We start from the raw sequence: 15,990 nt of genomic DNA, 5'->3' as shown, positions 1-15,990 counted from the left end.
GTGGATCTCTGCATCTGCTTTCATCATTTACTGGATGAAGGTTCTGTGATGACAGTTAAGGTATTCAGTAATCTGATTAACCAGGGTAGGCTAGTTCAGGCACCCTCTCCGATATAGCTAGTAATCTAAGGTGAGGTCATCCTTGTGGATTTCTGGGAAATTCCCTAGCACCCAGTTTCCCCCTATCCCCATTGTGTCTTCCTATATCATGGTATCTTTTTCACTGCTCTTCCATTCTGTCCCTGTTTCAGCTTGTCCATCCCGATCCCTTATGTTCTCACCCCCCATCCCCTACCCTCCATTGACCCCCTCACCCCAGTCTACTCATGGAGATCTCATCCATTTCCCCTTCCCAGGGCAATCCATGCGTCACTCTTGGGGGCTCTTCTTCTTTGCTATAGCCTCTCTGGAGCTGTGGGTTGTAGTCTGAGTAACCCCATTTTTAATAATGAAGTTAAGAGACTTGTTCAAAAAACTCACAGTCTGTGTAGCTGATACTCTGCTGCAGGGCAGTCTGATTCCAGAGGAACCTTTTTACATGCAGCCTGTGAGTTCTGCAAGGGGTACTGCGAAACTAAGTGGGAGGAAAATCTGACTCCTATCAAGCAGCTGTTGCATCTTTCTCCTCCACTGTAGCTCAGAAAACAAAGTTTCAGGTTGTTACCAGAGGATGATTAGTGTGCATCAGTGGGGGGCTTGTCACTGCCTGGGCTCTGAGTCATACATTCACACCTCTCTCTGAGTGGCGCAGACCTTTCCTAGTGTCTATTAACAGCAAGCCATGTCAGCATCTGTTCCCAGCTGCCCTGCCTAATGCTCACTCTGTGTGGGGCAGGGGCTGACAAGGCTAAACGGCACCCAGATGATACATTTGCCCCTGACCAGTCAGGTGGTGGGGGCTGCAGTCTCACCCAGCCTGCTGGGGCCTGGCTGACTCCATTTTGAAGTCTGAATTTTCCAGTTGGGGAAAGGAGCAAAATTAGGGTATGAGAGCTGGAAACACACTTGAAAGTATTTAGATAATGCCTGGTCTTTTGCAAAGAGATCAAGCTACAGAGAAGTTAAATAAAATCTAGACTCATCCTTAACCTAGTACCTGCTATGCTGTGAGTACTCAAATATTTATTGAATGAATGATCAGTGAGTATATTTTCAAGTTTGGAGAACACATTTGAGATAAGAAAATAGAGGTTCAGAAAGGCCTTCACATAGGAGAAAAAAAAATGTGATCTTTGGAAGTTGGCAAACTGAGTTCAGCCTCAGTTTTTGTGGCCTCAAATTAAAGAGATGGTTGGCTTAGCTCCTTGTGCTGCTGTAACAAAATGTATAGGCTGGTTACTTTATAAAGAACAGAAAAATATTTCTCATAATCCCAGAGCTAGGAGGTCCATGATCAAAGTACCAGCAGGGTCATGGTCTGGGGAGAGCCTGGTCTTTGCTCCTAAGATGACATCTTGAAGACTGTGTCCTCTGAAAGGATGGAAAGTTACAACTTATATAACACATGGAAGGGTCAGTCAGAGGACATGCATCCTCCCTTTAGGGCATCTGAGTCTGTCTGCATGGTCTCGACTCTCATATCACCATCACTTCCTGAAGGCCCTCTGTGTAAATTATGTTGCCTGTGTGATTGAGTTTCAGCATGAATTTTGGACATATTACAAACTTTCACATTTTAGAAGTTAGCAATGTACTTTAAAGGAGAGGGAAGTACACACAGACACAGGGAAGAAAGCCTTGAAATTCTCCTGTTAGAAGATATTAGCAAATATCGGATCATGAAGTTCCAAGCCGTAAAAAGAAGGAAAGCTAAGAATGGCCAGGAGCCCTCAGGCATTATGAAGAAGCAAAGAAGGATTAGCCCCATATGGTGCTGAGGAACCATGGCTCTGTCAATACCTCAATCTCCTGTGACTTGAAATCTCCACACTTGGAATAGAATTTACCCAGTTTACCTAGTGTATGCATCTCCAGTGAAGAAGCACAGAACTTGAACCTTTTATTTTTGTGTTGGTTGATAGTATTGTGGATCACATGCACTGAGGGGCCAGAAATCAGTGTGGCCAATGCATAAAGAACAAAGAGCCTTTTTCCATCCATCTTCCTCTAAGTCACAGAGGAACTGGACACTGATGTTTACCACTTGAACTGCTATGGGGGCTCTTATCTGCCATCAACAACAATTTGTTGATGCTTAACTGTGGCATGGAAAAACTCAAGTGCATCCGTGCATCCGTGTGCATAGTCTTCCTTTGCCTGAGTGATCAGGGAAAGTGACAAACCTCCCCTAAATCTACTCCCTGCAGTTGCCCAGTGGAAGGAAAAAAAGCTGTAGCTGACAGGACTGTTAGAAAATCAGCGGGAATTACACAGGAAGAGAAGCTACACAGAATATGCCTGAAATCATTAATTGGGAAGATGGTGTTGATGATGGTGGTGAATTTTTGTCAAGGACTAGTTTCTCATCCAGGTCTCCTGGTGCCCTTATCCTACACCTATCAATCCAACTTGCCTCTGCCTCTGGGGTGCCCACTGAACCCTTTATTCACCCCTCCCCATGTTACTGGGGCAGCTCAAAAGACAACAGACCCCCAAACCTAGACTCAGGCCAGAATGATGGACTGAGTCCTCAAACTTTAAGGAGAAAATACATGTGGTATCTTCCCTGAACTCCTTTCTCTCTACACTTAGCTGCTTCATTTCTTGTCTGGATGTAATCACTCCCCTTGGTTTAGCAAGAGCCCTGTGTCAGGCCTTCGTGCTATAAGTAGTACTCTCCATGTGTAACTGAAGTTTATGCAGAATTGATCTTTTTAAAAGCTAGCAGTCTGCTCATCTGTAGTCTCTAGATCCCACAGAAAGGTGGCATCTTTTGTGTATTTTCCCTTCTCTTTCTTCTCTGTTACTCTTTTATTTTCTACTCTGTCTTTCACTTACCTCTTCTGTCTTTCTGAATCTTTCTCATCTTCTCTATGTATTTTCTTTTCTTGTATTTCTCTTTTTTTTAACCCTGCCTCCATTTTTATCTCTGTTTTCATATACTAATTCTTCTGTTCCCGTTTGACTGTCATTCAATCTCTGAGGAACTCCTCTCTCTGTGTGTATCTCTCTCCCTGCTGGGATGTCTGCCCATCTGTCTGTCTTCCTATTTATTTTCTACTTCTTTTTGCTCATCTTGCTCTGAGTGACTATGTGCCTGTGCCTCGGTTTCTTTCTTTGCTTAGCCATTTCTCTATGCTTTTTTCCTTTCTTGTTCTCATTTTTCTCAGACACCCTTTCCTCCTGTTTATATCTCCTACTTTCCCTTGCTTTTTCTAATAACTCTGATTGTGCTGACGCTTTAAAACTGTGTCTTCTTAACATCTTCACCTCTTTCCACCCCTCAAACAGGACCAGTTTCCTAAGAACTTCAATTTATAACTGTTAACTCCTCCCTCCATATATGTCATCACACTCTACCCTAAGTTAGGGACAATCGCACAAGTCTGCTTATATAATCTCCATTATCTCTTTCTATGGAACCAACGTGAGGGACCTGGAATGGGAACACAGAATCAGAACAGGGGGCAGTATGTGCTACTTGGTTAGAATCTTTATAAAATACAGGTGTTGTGGACCATGCGTCTATGCTTTCTGAAGTTTTCTTTGTTTCGTTTGAAAGCACTTACCTAGCCCATAATCCTCCAGGCTCTGTTTTTGGGAACTATATAGACATGAACAAATCCTAAACCCTTTCCTCCAAAAGCCTTCAATCTCTCTAGTAGACAATAGAACTTTCTACTAAGTAATGACAATCAGTTATGTCATAGATTTAAGCAATGTCCTCACAAGATAAAGGAATTCAATCTAGTGGGAAGAGGAGGCTCTATAAATGGAATAACAATGAGGTGTAGTGATAAGGATTTGTCCAGTGTCACTGCTGTATCCCAGGACGTAGAACAGGGTCTATGTACATATTAACTAGCCAATTAATAAACATGTAAAATATATGCACACATGTATGAATGAATGAATGAATTTAATCAGTTTTCAAGGTATCTTGGGACTTCATCAAGAAAAGAATGCAGAACTGAGTATCTTAGAAAGGAAAATGTGATTAAGCATTTTGAGAGGTGGATGAGGATACAGGTTGTAAGACAATACTCAAATTTGCAGGTTTCATAGCATTTTAAAATTCATACTTTTGAATCAGGGGTGTTGAATAATAATGTATGCCATCTATGCAATCTACACTTCTCCCCACCCCTGTAACTCCTAATAGGAGACACTTCTTGTCCCAAACATTTTGGGTAACTTCAGCCACAGGGAACTGCTTCACCCAATAATACCCACTTGTAGTCTTTGCAATGGCCAGAGGATGTGGGAATGCAAAGGCCCAAATCCCTTATCATCATCTGGGGTGTTAATAAAGGTCTTCCCCAACCCATGAACTCCCCATGGGATCAACTGAGGCTTTACTGTGGGTCTTTTTCTGAATCCTGACTAGGTCTCTTTGTACACATGCATCTCCCAAGAGGACTCCTCAATCATCCCCCTGTGTATAACTGCATTCCAGATTCTGTTTTTATGACAACTGGCTTAAAATTCAGTTTTCAAAGAATGAGAAGCAGGAGACCAAGTAGTAGAAAATATAAGGATAGGGTAAATATGGTTGAATATTGTATTAGTTTGGGTTCTCTAGAGGAAAAGAAATGATAGAATGAATATATGAATAATATATTTATATTATATAATATATATTCCATAAAATAAGAACAGAAACTTTTGTCTGTTTTGACAAATATATCCTGATATTCATATATACATATATATGCATATATATATATATATATATATATATATAAAAACATCTTCAGCCTGTGGTCCAGGTTGTCCAACAATGGCTGTCTACAAAGGGAATGCCCAAGAATGCAGTAGTTATTCAATCCATGATGCTGGATGTCTCAGGTGATCTTCAGTATACACTAGAATCCTGAAGAAGTAGTTTCTAGTATCAGCGAAGGTGTGGGCTTGCCTGAGAGAGCTAGAGAAGGCAAAGAGAACACGCTTCCTTCTTCCTTGTCCTTTGTATAGGCTTCCAGAAGAAGGTGTGGCCTAGATTAAAAGTTGGTATTCCCTCTTCAAATAATTTAATTGAGAAAAAAATCACTCACAGGTGTACCAAGCTGCTTGGGTATTAGATAAGTCCAGATGTAGTCAAGGAGATAACTAAAAAGAGTCATCATGAATAGGTATCCAGGAAAGAGATTATGAAGATCCATGAGAGCAGAAAATGACTCTAGGTACCTTCTAGAAGTACTGAGGAGTTACTGAACAGAGGAATATCTAATTAGAGTGAGGACTTACCAAGTTCACTGCAAATCACTATAAAAATTCAGACTGAAGGAATTAAGACTAGAAAAAGAAAATGAGTTTGGAAATCCAACCTGGGAACTCCAGGCTTGAATGGAGAAGGAATGGGAAACATCATTGCTAGAATCTATCACCAGCTCTTTCTGTTCTTATGATTCCTTTTTTGCCATTCTGGGATCTCTGAGTCAAATTTCAGGGGAGAAGACACTGCCTTTTCCCACTGCCAGTGAGGCATCCTTAGTAATCACTGCATGTGTGGGAATCATTGTAGTAGTACTTTCTCATAGGAACTACCAGCCCACAAATAATGACATGGAGACTTATAATTAATTATGAAAGCTCAGCCTTAGCTTATACTTGTTCCTGTCTAGTTCTTATAACTTAAATTAGCCCAGGTTTTTTTTTTTTTTTTTTTGGTTTTTCGAGACAGGGTTTCTCTGTGTAGCTTTGCGCCTTTCCTGGAACTCACTTGGTAGCCCAGGCTGGCCTCGAACTCACAGAGATCCACCTGGCTCTGCCTCCCGAGTGCTGGGATTAAAGGCGTGCGCCACCACTGCCCGGCTAGCCCAGGTTTTTTAATCTATGTTTTTTCAAGTAGCTTGTTACCTCCATCTCTGTACTGCCCATCCTGCTTCCTCCACATCTGGCTGGCGACTCTGACTTTCTTCTTCCTAGAGTTCTCTCTCTTCCTGGAAGTACTTCCTATACTCTCCTGCCTAGCTGTTGGCTGTTCAGCTTTCTGTTACACCAATGACAGCAATGTATCTTCACACAGTATGCATGAGTTCCACAACCTTTCCCCCTTTTTTTCTAAATAAAAAGGGAAGATTTTAGCTCTAAGATAGAAAAACTTTGTACAATAAGAACAATTATCAGGTATGAATTGCATTCACAATGTCCAGTCCATTTGTATTTGGCATATTTGGAGAAAATACTCTATTATCTATCCTATCTTGAGGAATATAAAATTTTATACCTAAACCACTTATATCATAACTTATATTACCATCCTAAAAACATCTTTTTAGACCTCAAAACATTTTCTTAGATAAACAACTTAAGCTTCTATGCCTCTCAACCTTTATAAGATTTACATCTCTTTTGTGAGTTTCTTTTTTAATTTGGTAACAAAGAAAACAGTATTAAGTTAGTTATCTATCTAGTCTTCAACACCCATCAGAGACCCAAAAAGGATAAAATATTATCTGAGTAAACAGGAAGTGCAGAGCAAACTACTTCCAAAACTATAGAAAAGACAGAGACATCTGGCTGTCTATACAGTCACACAAGGTTCCTCTGCAACACTGGAATATCCATCTTTGACTTACAGGCCTAGAATATCTGACAGATCTTTCTGTGAAGCAGGAATTTTGAAGGACTCTCCAATCTTGTCTTAGCCAAATTTGGCAGTCCCTGTTTGTGTTCTGGTTCTCCAATTTGGACAACATATTGTCAGCACTTGAGGCAAAGGCAGTTTCTTGCCCAGTGGCTAACTTTGCAACAATGAAAGCAAACTCCATGTGGAGGTTCTTCAATGCCTCTCATCTCTTTTTGAAGTAAATTGGTGCTGCCAGGAGCAGACATGTCTCACTGTTTTGAAAAGCCTTATGTTATTAAAACATCTTAAATGTTGTATTCTGTAGGTCTCTGAAGTGTTTGAACACCATATGTCTATCTAAAATATATCTCTGTTTGACCTTGAAAACATACCTAACATGGCCACAAATTTGATTGTTAGATGACTAACTACTGACCTGTATTTCTTTTTTTTTTTAATTTTTATTTTGCAATACAATTCAGTTCTACATATCAGCCACAGATTCCCTTGTTCTCCCCCCTCCCGCCCCCCTCACCTTCCCCCCAGCCCGCCCCCCATTCCAATCTCCTCCATGACCTGTATTTCTTAATTATCCTAAATAGGTTGTAATAATACTTTCAAAGAGTAGAAATTTATATTACATTTTCAAATGAGCTGTATAGATACAACACCTTAAACAAGAAAGAAACATATATAGAGTATAACAAAAATAACCTACAATTTGTATCAATATTAAAAAATCCATACTTAGGTAAAATATTTGATATTAGTAGTTGCTTTTTTAGTTGGAAAGGAGATTCAATAATCTACCCTTTTATCCTCTCATTTTTTATGCTGTAGCTGGAAGTTTTCCTGGTCTCATCCCATACCAAGGTCCCACAGCCACTTATAAAATTCCTGTGCCTGCCTGATCCTGCAACCGCTCAAACCCAAGTAAACACACAAAGGCTTATATCAATTACAAATTGCATGGGCATGGCCTATGGCTCAAGCTTCTTGCTAGCTATCTCTTATATCTTAAATTAATCCATTTCTATTAACCTATAAGTTGCCATGGCTTACTGGACTGCTGGCATGTTCCTTCAGTGGCAGCTGACATCTCTCTCTGCCTTCTTCCTGTCTCTATATTTGGATTTCCCACCTACCTCTAAGCTGTCTTTCCATAGACCAAATGGCTTTATTTATCAACCAATCAGAGCAACACATGTTCACAGTGTACAGAAAGGCATCCCCCATCAATATGCCCCATTTTTTTTTTCAGAGTGAGATCCCTGAATCTAATCTCCTTTTCTTAGTTTCCTTCCTGACCATGACAAATAACAACTTGCAACCAATCCCTCCAAAACAATGCTAAACATCCACCAAATGACCAGAAATCACCCATTGCACCTCTTGGAAATATGAGTGTTGTGTTCTCTAGACTGTTTCTTATTGTCTGTAGGTGATGGGATCATTAGGGGACCTAAAAAAATTGGGATAATGGTCACATTCTGGGGGGGGGGGGCTAGCTGTATTATTTTTTGTTTAGTCTCTGTGTGATGGTAAAATGTAGAGCTTTTCTGAAGTCCTGGCTGGAGTAGTCTGTGAGGCTAGACCTTGGCAGCTAGCAGCTTTGAAGTTGTTCTAGATGCAGAATTTTGAAGAAACTGCAACAGAGGCATTCTAAGAGTCTGGATCATCTGTGTTACTTGTCTTTATTGGTGTTTGTTTCTTTTTCTTCTTGAAAACACACAAACTTTCAAAGGTAATGTATATATCTACACTAACACAAGTATGGTATGTGTGATGTGTACAAGTCAGTTAAGAATGATTTTTTTGTCCTATGTTTGAGCAGGTAAAAAGCATCTGTCATCTTTATAAGTCTGGATGGATTGCATAATCAAGCTGTAATATAAATCTCTATCCATGCCATATGAAAGGATGACATACAATAATAAGTCATGAGGACTCTGTAGCCAACAAGATTTATCATGTCTCACCCAGTCTCAGAGCTGTTCCCACATCAAAGTATCAACACATATGTCACTTGTTTTGGGGTCTTTCTTGGCTTTTCCCCTCATGTCTGTAGTGCCAGATCCTTAGGAGGTCTCCCCTGGTCACATCTGCTCTTGATTAACTTTGAAAGAATCCATAACTTTTTGTTTCCTATATAAACAAAAGCACAACCTCTCTCCAAATGCAACACATTTCCTGACTTCCATTCTAAAGCCAAGACATCCCTAAGGTATATAGTCTGCTTTACTTCAGCAGTCCCTTCCACAATCCAACGTCTCTTAGCAACTGTCATTCTCTGTTCATTAGCATTCAACAAATTCAAAATTAAGGTCCACATTCCCTATGTTATAATGTTTCCCATCCTTAGTGGCTTATTTTTTTTACACTAGTTTATTTTTTTTTTAAAAAAAGAATTTACTATTATTTTTGAACTATTTTATGATCTGTATCCATATTTTTCTTTCTTCAGCATCTAAGCACCTCTTTAAGCATATTGTACATTTTTGGAGGTTTTCTGTGTCTGTACCTGGATTTCTGCATGTTTTCAGCATTCTCTGACAGTGTGAGCCAGCCGTAAAGGGCCAGTCCATATGCTGCACTCTTCCACTTAGCACATGGCACTTGTGGTTGGCTCAAGCTCCCACACAGAAGCTGAAAGATACACCTTTGTGTGCTGTGAGCATCAGCCGGTCTAAAAGACTGTGGAACTAGGAAGCCATGTCTAGCTCCTTGTCCAGAATTTTCTAGGCTTTCTTGGGCCCTATATTTTGATGTTCGAGTCCCACATTGGCCACTATATGCAATAGTACTTTCTCATCAGGACTGCCAGCCTGAAAACAATGACATGGATACATTATTAATTATGAAAGCTGGGCCTTAGCTTAGACATGTTCCTAACTAGTTCATATAACTTAAATTAACCCATATTTTTTAATCTATGTTCTTCCATGTAACTCATTATGTCATCTCCATGTTGCCCATTCTGTTTCTCTGCATCTGACTGGCCACTCTGGCTTTCTTCTTCACAAAGTTCTCTCTCTGCCTAGAAGTCCCACCTATATTCTTCTGCCTAGCTATTGGATGTTCAGCTTTTTATTACACCAACCACAGTAATATATCTTCACGTAGTATACAAATATCCTACAACAAATCATGTCTACCCCAGTGTAAGCATATCACTTCAGAGGAGCTCTTTATCCATAAAATAACAACCAAAACTTTTATCTTTATTGCCCATATTATAGAATCCATCTTATGGAATCCAATCATATTTGTGGCAGGTCTATAAAGAAAAGTGTCTTTGAGGAAACTCATTTGGTGAGAATCTCACGAACTTCCCAGCAATAGTTATTGACAGTTAACAATGTGAGCTGAACGCAATGGTTTGAAAGCAATATTCTGGTGTCCAAGGGCCAGAATCTTGGGTTTCTGCTAGACTCTCTTATTCATAGCCTGTGCAACTTGGAGATAAGTCCTATAACCTTTTGTAGCCTCAATTTTATAAATTGAGTAGGTCAGAATAATGACATTTGAATCATAGAGTTGCTATGCACAGATTTCTAGAACTTGTACAAACATATGGATGCAATATTCTTTTGGGGGATGTGGGATTCAAGTAGAACTTGATACAAACTTTGGTTCTGTTACACTGTAAAATGGGTGGTCCTTAAGAAAGAAATTTCACATTTCTAACACACAGCTCCTCTATTTGTAAAATGGAAATCTCATAGGCAACCGCCTTACACAATTATGAGGATAAATGAAATAATATATGAAGAAGATGTAAATCTCTTTTTCTTTATCACAGCAGGGTGTAAGCACTATGCTCTTCACTGTTCTCACCTTTAACCTTTTATTGGTATTATTTTCCTAATTATAAATAAAATAATGTTTTCAAGTTTGTTGAATTTATGTTAGTTTTTTATTAAAAAATAAAAGCAATGATGAGGCTTTCTCTGAGGTTTAACCATGCCCTTTTTTTCCAAGGGAAGAAGCAATGCTGTCCACCTACTTTGAAACCATCAATGACCTGCTGTCCTCCTTTGGTCCAGTCCGGGACTGCTCAAGGAACAATGGAGGCTGCACCCGCAACTTCAAGTGTGTGTCTGACCGCCAGGTGGACTCCTCAGGATGTGTGGTGAGTGCTCATTGGCACAGGAGCTTTTCTTATACCGGGGTCCCTCTCTGCAAGAGGATATGGGTAAAAGAGGATCACACTGCTTAAATCTAGTGCCCCTGTGTCCCGCTGAATACCAGGCTTCTGGAGTTTCCTCTTCTGTGAAGTGGGATGATTAAACCTACCTCTCAGGAATTTTAGAAAAATAAAATGAGGCCGTGTAACTTAAGTGTCCTTCTCGATAGGTTTTGCATTCTAGAAGCTTGTAGTACTTCTGACATTAAAACACAACCGTCTTGGCACTGTGAACACAGTGCAGGCAGGGGAGTGTCACTAAGTTGAAAACAGTACCCAGTATAGATTCTTTGGTGTGGTTTAGAAGATGTGCCAGCTGAGACCCAAGGTTGGTAACAGGCTTCCTTGGGAAGTTGGTATTAGAAGTGACTTTGAAAGCATGGATCAATTTGGTATTAAAAAAAAATGGTGCAGATGGCCAAAAAGGGAAGAGGCCTACTCATTGGATGCTAACATCTAGTGTGAAATAATAACACAGGAGAAGATATGTGAAGACCTCTGTTGCCTGTGAAAAAGCACCCTGAAATTGATGGTTTGGTTTTTAAGAATGGCCTAGGGTACTTGTCCAAACATGAAGTTCCAGAGCTATAACTATAGCAGGGGTTATGTCTCATGAACTTGAAATTGTAACAAGTAAATACGTGTGCGTGTATGCATATGTGTATGTGTGTGTTGAAGTGGGGGAAGTCCAGCTATGTGCTTGGAAAGCATTGCAATGGCCAGACAGGCTCAGCCTGGCATATAGTGCTCTTCGTTTGGCTCTTACCCAAGCCCTCCTTGCACATCGCTCATCACTTAACTTCATTCTACGCTAGAGCCAAATGGACCTGATTAGATGCTATTCTTTGAACATGCTGCTTGATTAGTGCCTCTTGCCCTTCACTTACAGTCAATTTCTCTGCCAGCCTGTAGAACAAATAAGTGGACGTGCTTTCAGATCTTTGTTCTTTCTGAAGATATCCCCTTCCCACTCGGCAAGTGGTAGTGATCTTGCTATTGTTTGTACCTACCTTTTTTTTTTTTTTAAATCACCTGAAATATTTTATAGTGCAGACTCCTGTGGGTTTGTCTCAACCAATAAGCTGAGTGAGAACTCAGGAAATCTGCTGACCGAACTCAGGGTCCCAGCATTATTCTTCTTAGTAGGAACAGGAAGCAGAAAGAGGCAGGGTCAGTAATGGGAGTCACTTTTCCAGACTAAGTTCTCCAAATGAGACCAAAGAAAGATGGAATGTACAGTTGACACATCCCTATAGCAGAGGAGAAATAGCCAAAGCTTAAGAAACCAGTAAAAGAATCTTCTAGCATATGAGAGGATGCACTGAAACTGTATTTTAGATTCAGAAATCAACAGGACTTTCTTAAAAGGTGGGTGGAGAGTTTAGTGACTTAAGTTTTCAGGATTATAAGTGACAGAAAGTTGACACAGAGTAGTTCAGGCAAAAAGCAAAAACTCATTGCCATAGGTAACGATCAGGCACACTTGGCTTAAGAGGCTCAAACAACTGGATTAGAATTACTTTCCATTTCCTTTCTTTCTTTAATATCATGCCATTCTCTGACCAGCTACAGCTTCTCTATTCTGAGTCCTTTGTGACAAGAACACCTCTTTCTTACTCACTCCAATGACATACACTGAAGTATCTCATTGGGCAAACTTGATTCTCACCCCTAGCCCTTCAGCCTTCAATCCTGGGCTCAAGGGGATGGGACAGACACATCTCCAAGTGAGTCACAGGGAGTATTTCAGCAAGAGGCAGCTGAATTTGAAATATGTAGCTCAGCTAGATACAGGCATAGACTCCCAAGGAAATGTAAGTCTCAGAAACTAGAAGAGTAGTTGTGGGTGCTGTGCTGGCCTCTGTGGTAGCAGTCTGATTCAGGACACTGTAGTCAACCCTTCAGACTTCATACTGGAGAAGTGAGACCCAGTGAGGAAGAGGAAAATTTGCTCACCTTGTAGAGCCGATCCAAGGACAAATAATTCCAATGAATTTTCCAAATTTGTGTCTCCAAAGCATGATAGTAGCTTTTATGAAGAGTTTACCATCATTTCTCTTTCCTCAAGTACTTAACTTTCTTCTTCATAAGGATTGATGTCCCTGAGGAATAAAACTCAAGATATAGAAATGGGGAAGGACCTCCATGAGTATAGTGTGGTGTGGTGTGTATGTCTGGGAGTAGAGTATCTCTCTTTCCTGTTCATTAACATTAACTGGAAAAATAAGAGGAGAGAAAGACATTTTATGTAGGTTAAGAGAAAATTCAATAATCTGATAAGTTTTCAGAGACTTTCCCTCTACAGCGAGAGGATAAGGTTAAAACTCTCCCTCTCCGGTGAGAGGCTAACAATGAATTCTAGGCAAACTCTGCTGCATAGAATAGATAGGACAGTAACCCCTTTACACTGATGCTTAAAATATGTTTTATTTCACATGCTTCCTCTCCTAAGAAACTTCATCTTGTATAAAAAATAATCACACCTTGTATTTTTGTGTGTGTTCATATGTGCGGAGGTGCATATGTGTGTGCTTGCATGAAATGCGAGAGGATAACCTCTAGTGTCCTTCCTCAGGATTACCCACCTCATTTTCTTTTGAGATAGGATCTCTTACTGGCCTGAGCCTAGTAGACAAGGCTGATTGGCCAGCAAACCCCAGGTATCTGCCTGTCTTTGACTCTACCACATTGGGATCACAAGCACATGCCAACAATACATCCCCCTCCCCAACCCCTTTTTAATGTGGCTTCTGGGGATCAAACTCAGTTCTTCATATTTGCAACATAAGCACTTCGACAACTGGGCTGTCTCTCCAGCCCCATTGTACTTTGCATTAAAACAAACAAACGAACAAGTAACCCCTCACAACTAATGTGCAACATGGGGTCCCTCATGGATAAATAAATGAGTCTATAGGGGATAGAGTGACCTCCTGAGGTCTTACCACCAGGTGGCAGGATAGAGGACCAAGACCACACCTTTAACATCACTCCTAGAGTCAATACCATTTGGAGTTGTTTTCCTGCCAAGGTGAGAGGAGTGGGATGGGTTGATGTGAATGAGATGGATTTCCATCATAATTTGATCATTGGCTAGCTGTGAAATCAACACGGGCCTCTCAGTTTCTTGATATTTCCAAACGAACAACAGTTCTCACATGCGCAGATTTTCTGCAGGATGGAAGAACACAGCAGAGGGTTGAGGGATGGCTCCCGCAGCTGAAGCACTTGCTATGCAAGCAAGAGGACCAGAAGTTTGGTCCCCAGGAGCCACATTAATGCTGGGTGGATATGGCAGCCTACCAGTACTTACAGCATCAGAAGGCAGACACATGAGATCCCGGGAGCAAGCTCACTATCAGGACTAGCTGTATCAGTAAGCTCTGAGTTGATGAACAAACCCTGCCTCCAAGAGCAAGGTTTAAAAAAAAGAACAATAGAAAAAGACTCCTGATATGAACCTTGGTGCCCCACGTGCACATGGCCACATATGCACATGCACCTGCACACACATGTACTCACACATATGCAAACATGCATACATACATGCACACATACTATATACTCAAATACATGTTTAAAAAAAGAGAAAATAAATAATTTAATGGACAATGTTTTGGATTTGCAAAATGTCATTTCTTTATAAGACAAGACTATATTATTAATGCTTTACATAGAGTGTATGATATTGGGGCTACACAAATTTATGAGCACCTGAATTGAGGGGAACCCTCTATGATGTTTCTGAAAATGAGTATTATTTTTTGACCTGCTATATCTATTGCTCCCACCTGATTGACAGGCATGTGATCTATATTGGTATCAGCTGTTTGGTATTCTTCATCTCACTGTGGGGTCATAGAAGACCTGATGGGTCTATCCATACAATAGCTTTCTCTACCTCACTAGTGCATAAGAAATAGTCATGCATCCACCAGCTTTTATACACCATCTTTATATGAGCAAGGCTGTCCAAAGCCCTCTTCTTCTACATTTGCCATGAAGGCATTTGTAGTCAGCAGTTTTCATAAAAGTGAGTACAATGGACCATTCCGCCAAGAGAAAGATTCACACCTACCACTACCAGAAAGGCAAGCAAAGCCTTCCTTTGCCTTCAGAGCCCTCAGACTCACCTGATGTGTGTGTCTGCTAAGTGAGTGCTCCACCATTGAGGGATAATCCCCAAACACAGCACTTGATTTTCTAACAGTCCTTTATTCCCTTTATCTACTTATGTGTTTAGCCTGATAGGAACAAAGCATCAAGTCCTAGTTGTTCAGAAAAATTGCTAGCAATTACAAGGTTCTCTTATTGACTTTCAACACTCTTTCCCAGTTCACATGATCACACTTCTTCATAGTGAGTGGGAGGAAATCTAAGTCTATAATACAACACAGCTCCTTTTCTTGCTTTCTTGTTTTGTTTGGCTTGATGATGATGATGATGATGATGATGATGATGATGATTGATATATTTGTATCTCACTAATACAAAATAACCTTGAATTATGACTTGTAGTCATCAGCAGCAGTGCAGAAAAATATATCCTTCTAACAATGAATACACCATAATTCTTAAAATCAATGAGCATAGTATATTATCTTACAACAAAAAAAGGAGTTTGTGTATGGAATTAACATTAGTGATTGACTGACCTTCAAAGGTGGCTTTTATCATGGAGTCTCAGGGCACACCCAGAACTATGGCAGAAAAACCCAGAATTGAGGACGAGGAAAGCAAGTGCATGGGAGGGACAGAGTGGTGCTAGCTATAAACATGGAAAAGAGGGTTGAGAGTTAAGGAATGCACCTAGGAGAAGTCATCTATAGAAACTATAGAATCTAGAAGATTCACACCTCTCACCACCAGAAAGAAGTACTTCCCGGCTATCTCTGTGATTGCAGTATAGTGAGGCCCCCTTTGGTCCTCTAGCCTACAAAACAGTGATATAATTAATTTGTCTTGTTTCAAGTGATCAAGTTTCAGTACTAAGTCATGATAGAAATATGCTGTTAAGGTAGTATAAAAATAATATGGGGATTAATGGAGTAGATAAGATAGAAAGAAAGTTTGTGTCTTTTTTATTTTCTAACATTTCTGGAGTATCCTTACCTCTTGACCAGGCATGGAGGAA

At 40.3% G+C, this 15,990-nt stretch overlaps 1 protein-coding gene across 2 annotated transcripts in view; it reads left to right on the top strand.

The window, feature by feature from the left end:
• Positions 1–15,990, top strand: part of Astn2 (astrotactin 2) — a 968,023-nt gene that overhangs the window by 544,650 nt on the left and 407,383 nt on the right. For both annotated transcript variants that reach the window (XM_059254463.1, XM_059254462.1), the window contains exon 11: positions 10,652–10,802. In XM_059254463.1, the coding sequence (XP_059110446.1) occupies positions 10,652–10,802 (151 nt within the window). The remainder of the gene's footprint in view (positions 1–10,651; positions 10,803–15,990) is intronic.

The sequence above is a fragment of the Peromyscus eremicus genome, chromosome 2 (assembly GCF_949786415.1).
Source record: "Peromyscus eremicus chromosome 2, PerEre_H2_v1, whole genome shotgun sequence".
Classification (NCBI taxonomy): domain Eukaryota; kingdom Metazoa; phylum Chordata; class Mammalia; order Rodentia; family Cricetidae; genus Peromyscus; species Peromyscus eremicus.
The sequence above is the reverse complement of the archived record's forward strand: the minus strand, read 5'-3'. Positions and strand labels throughout refer to the sequence as shown.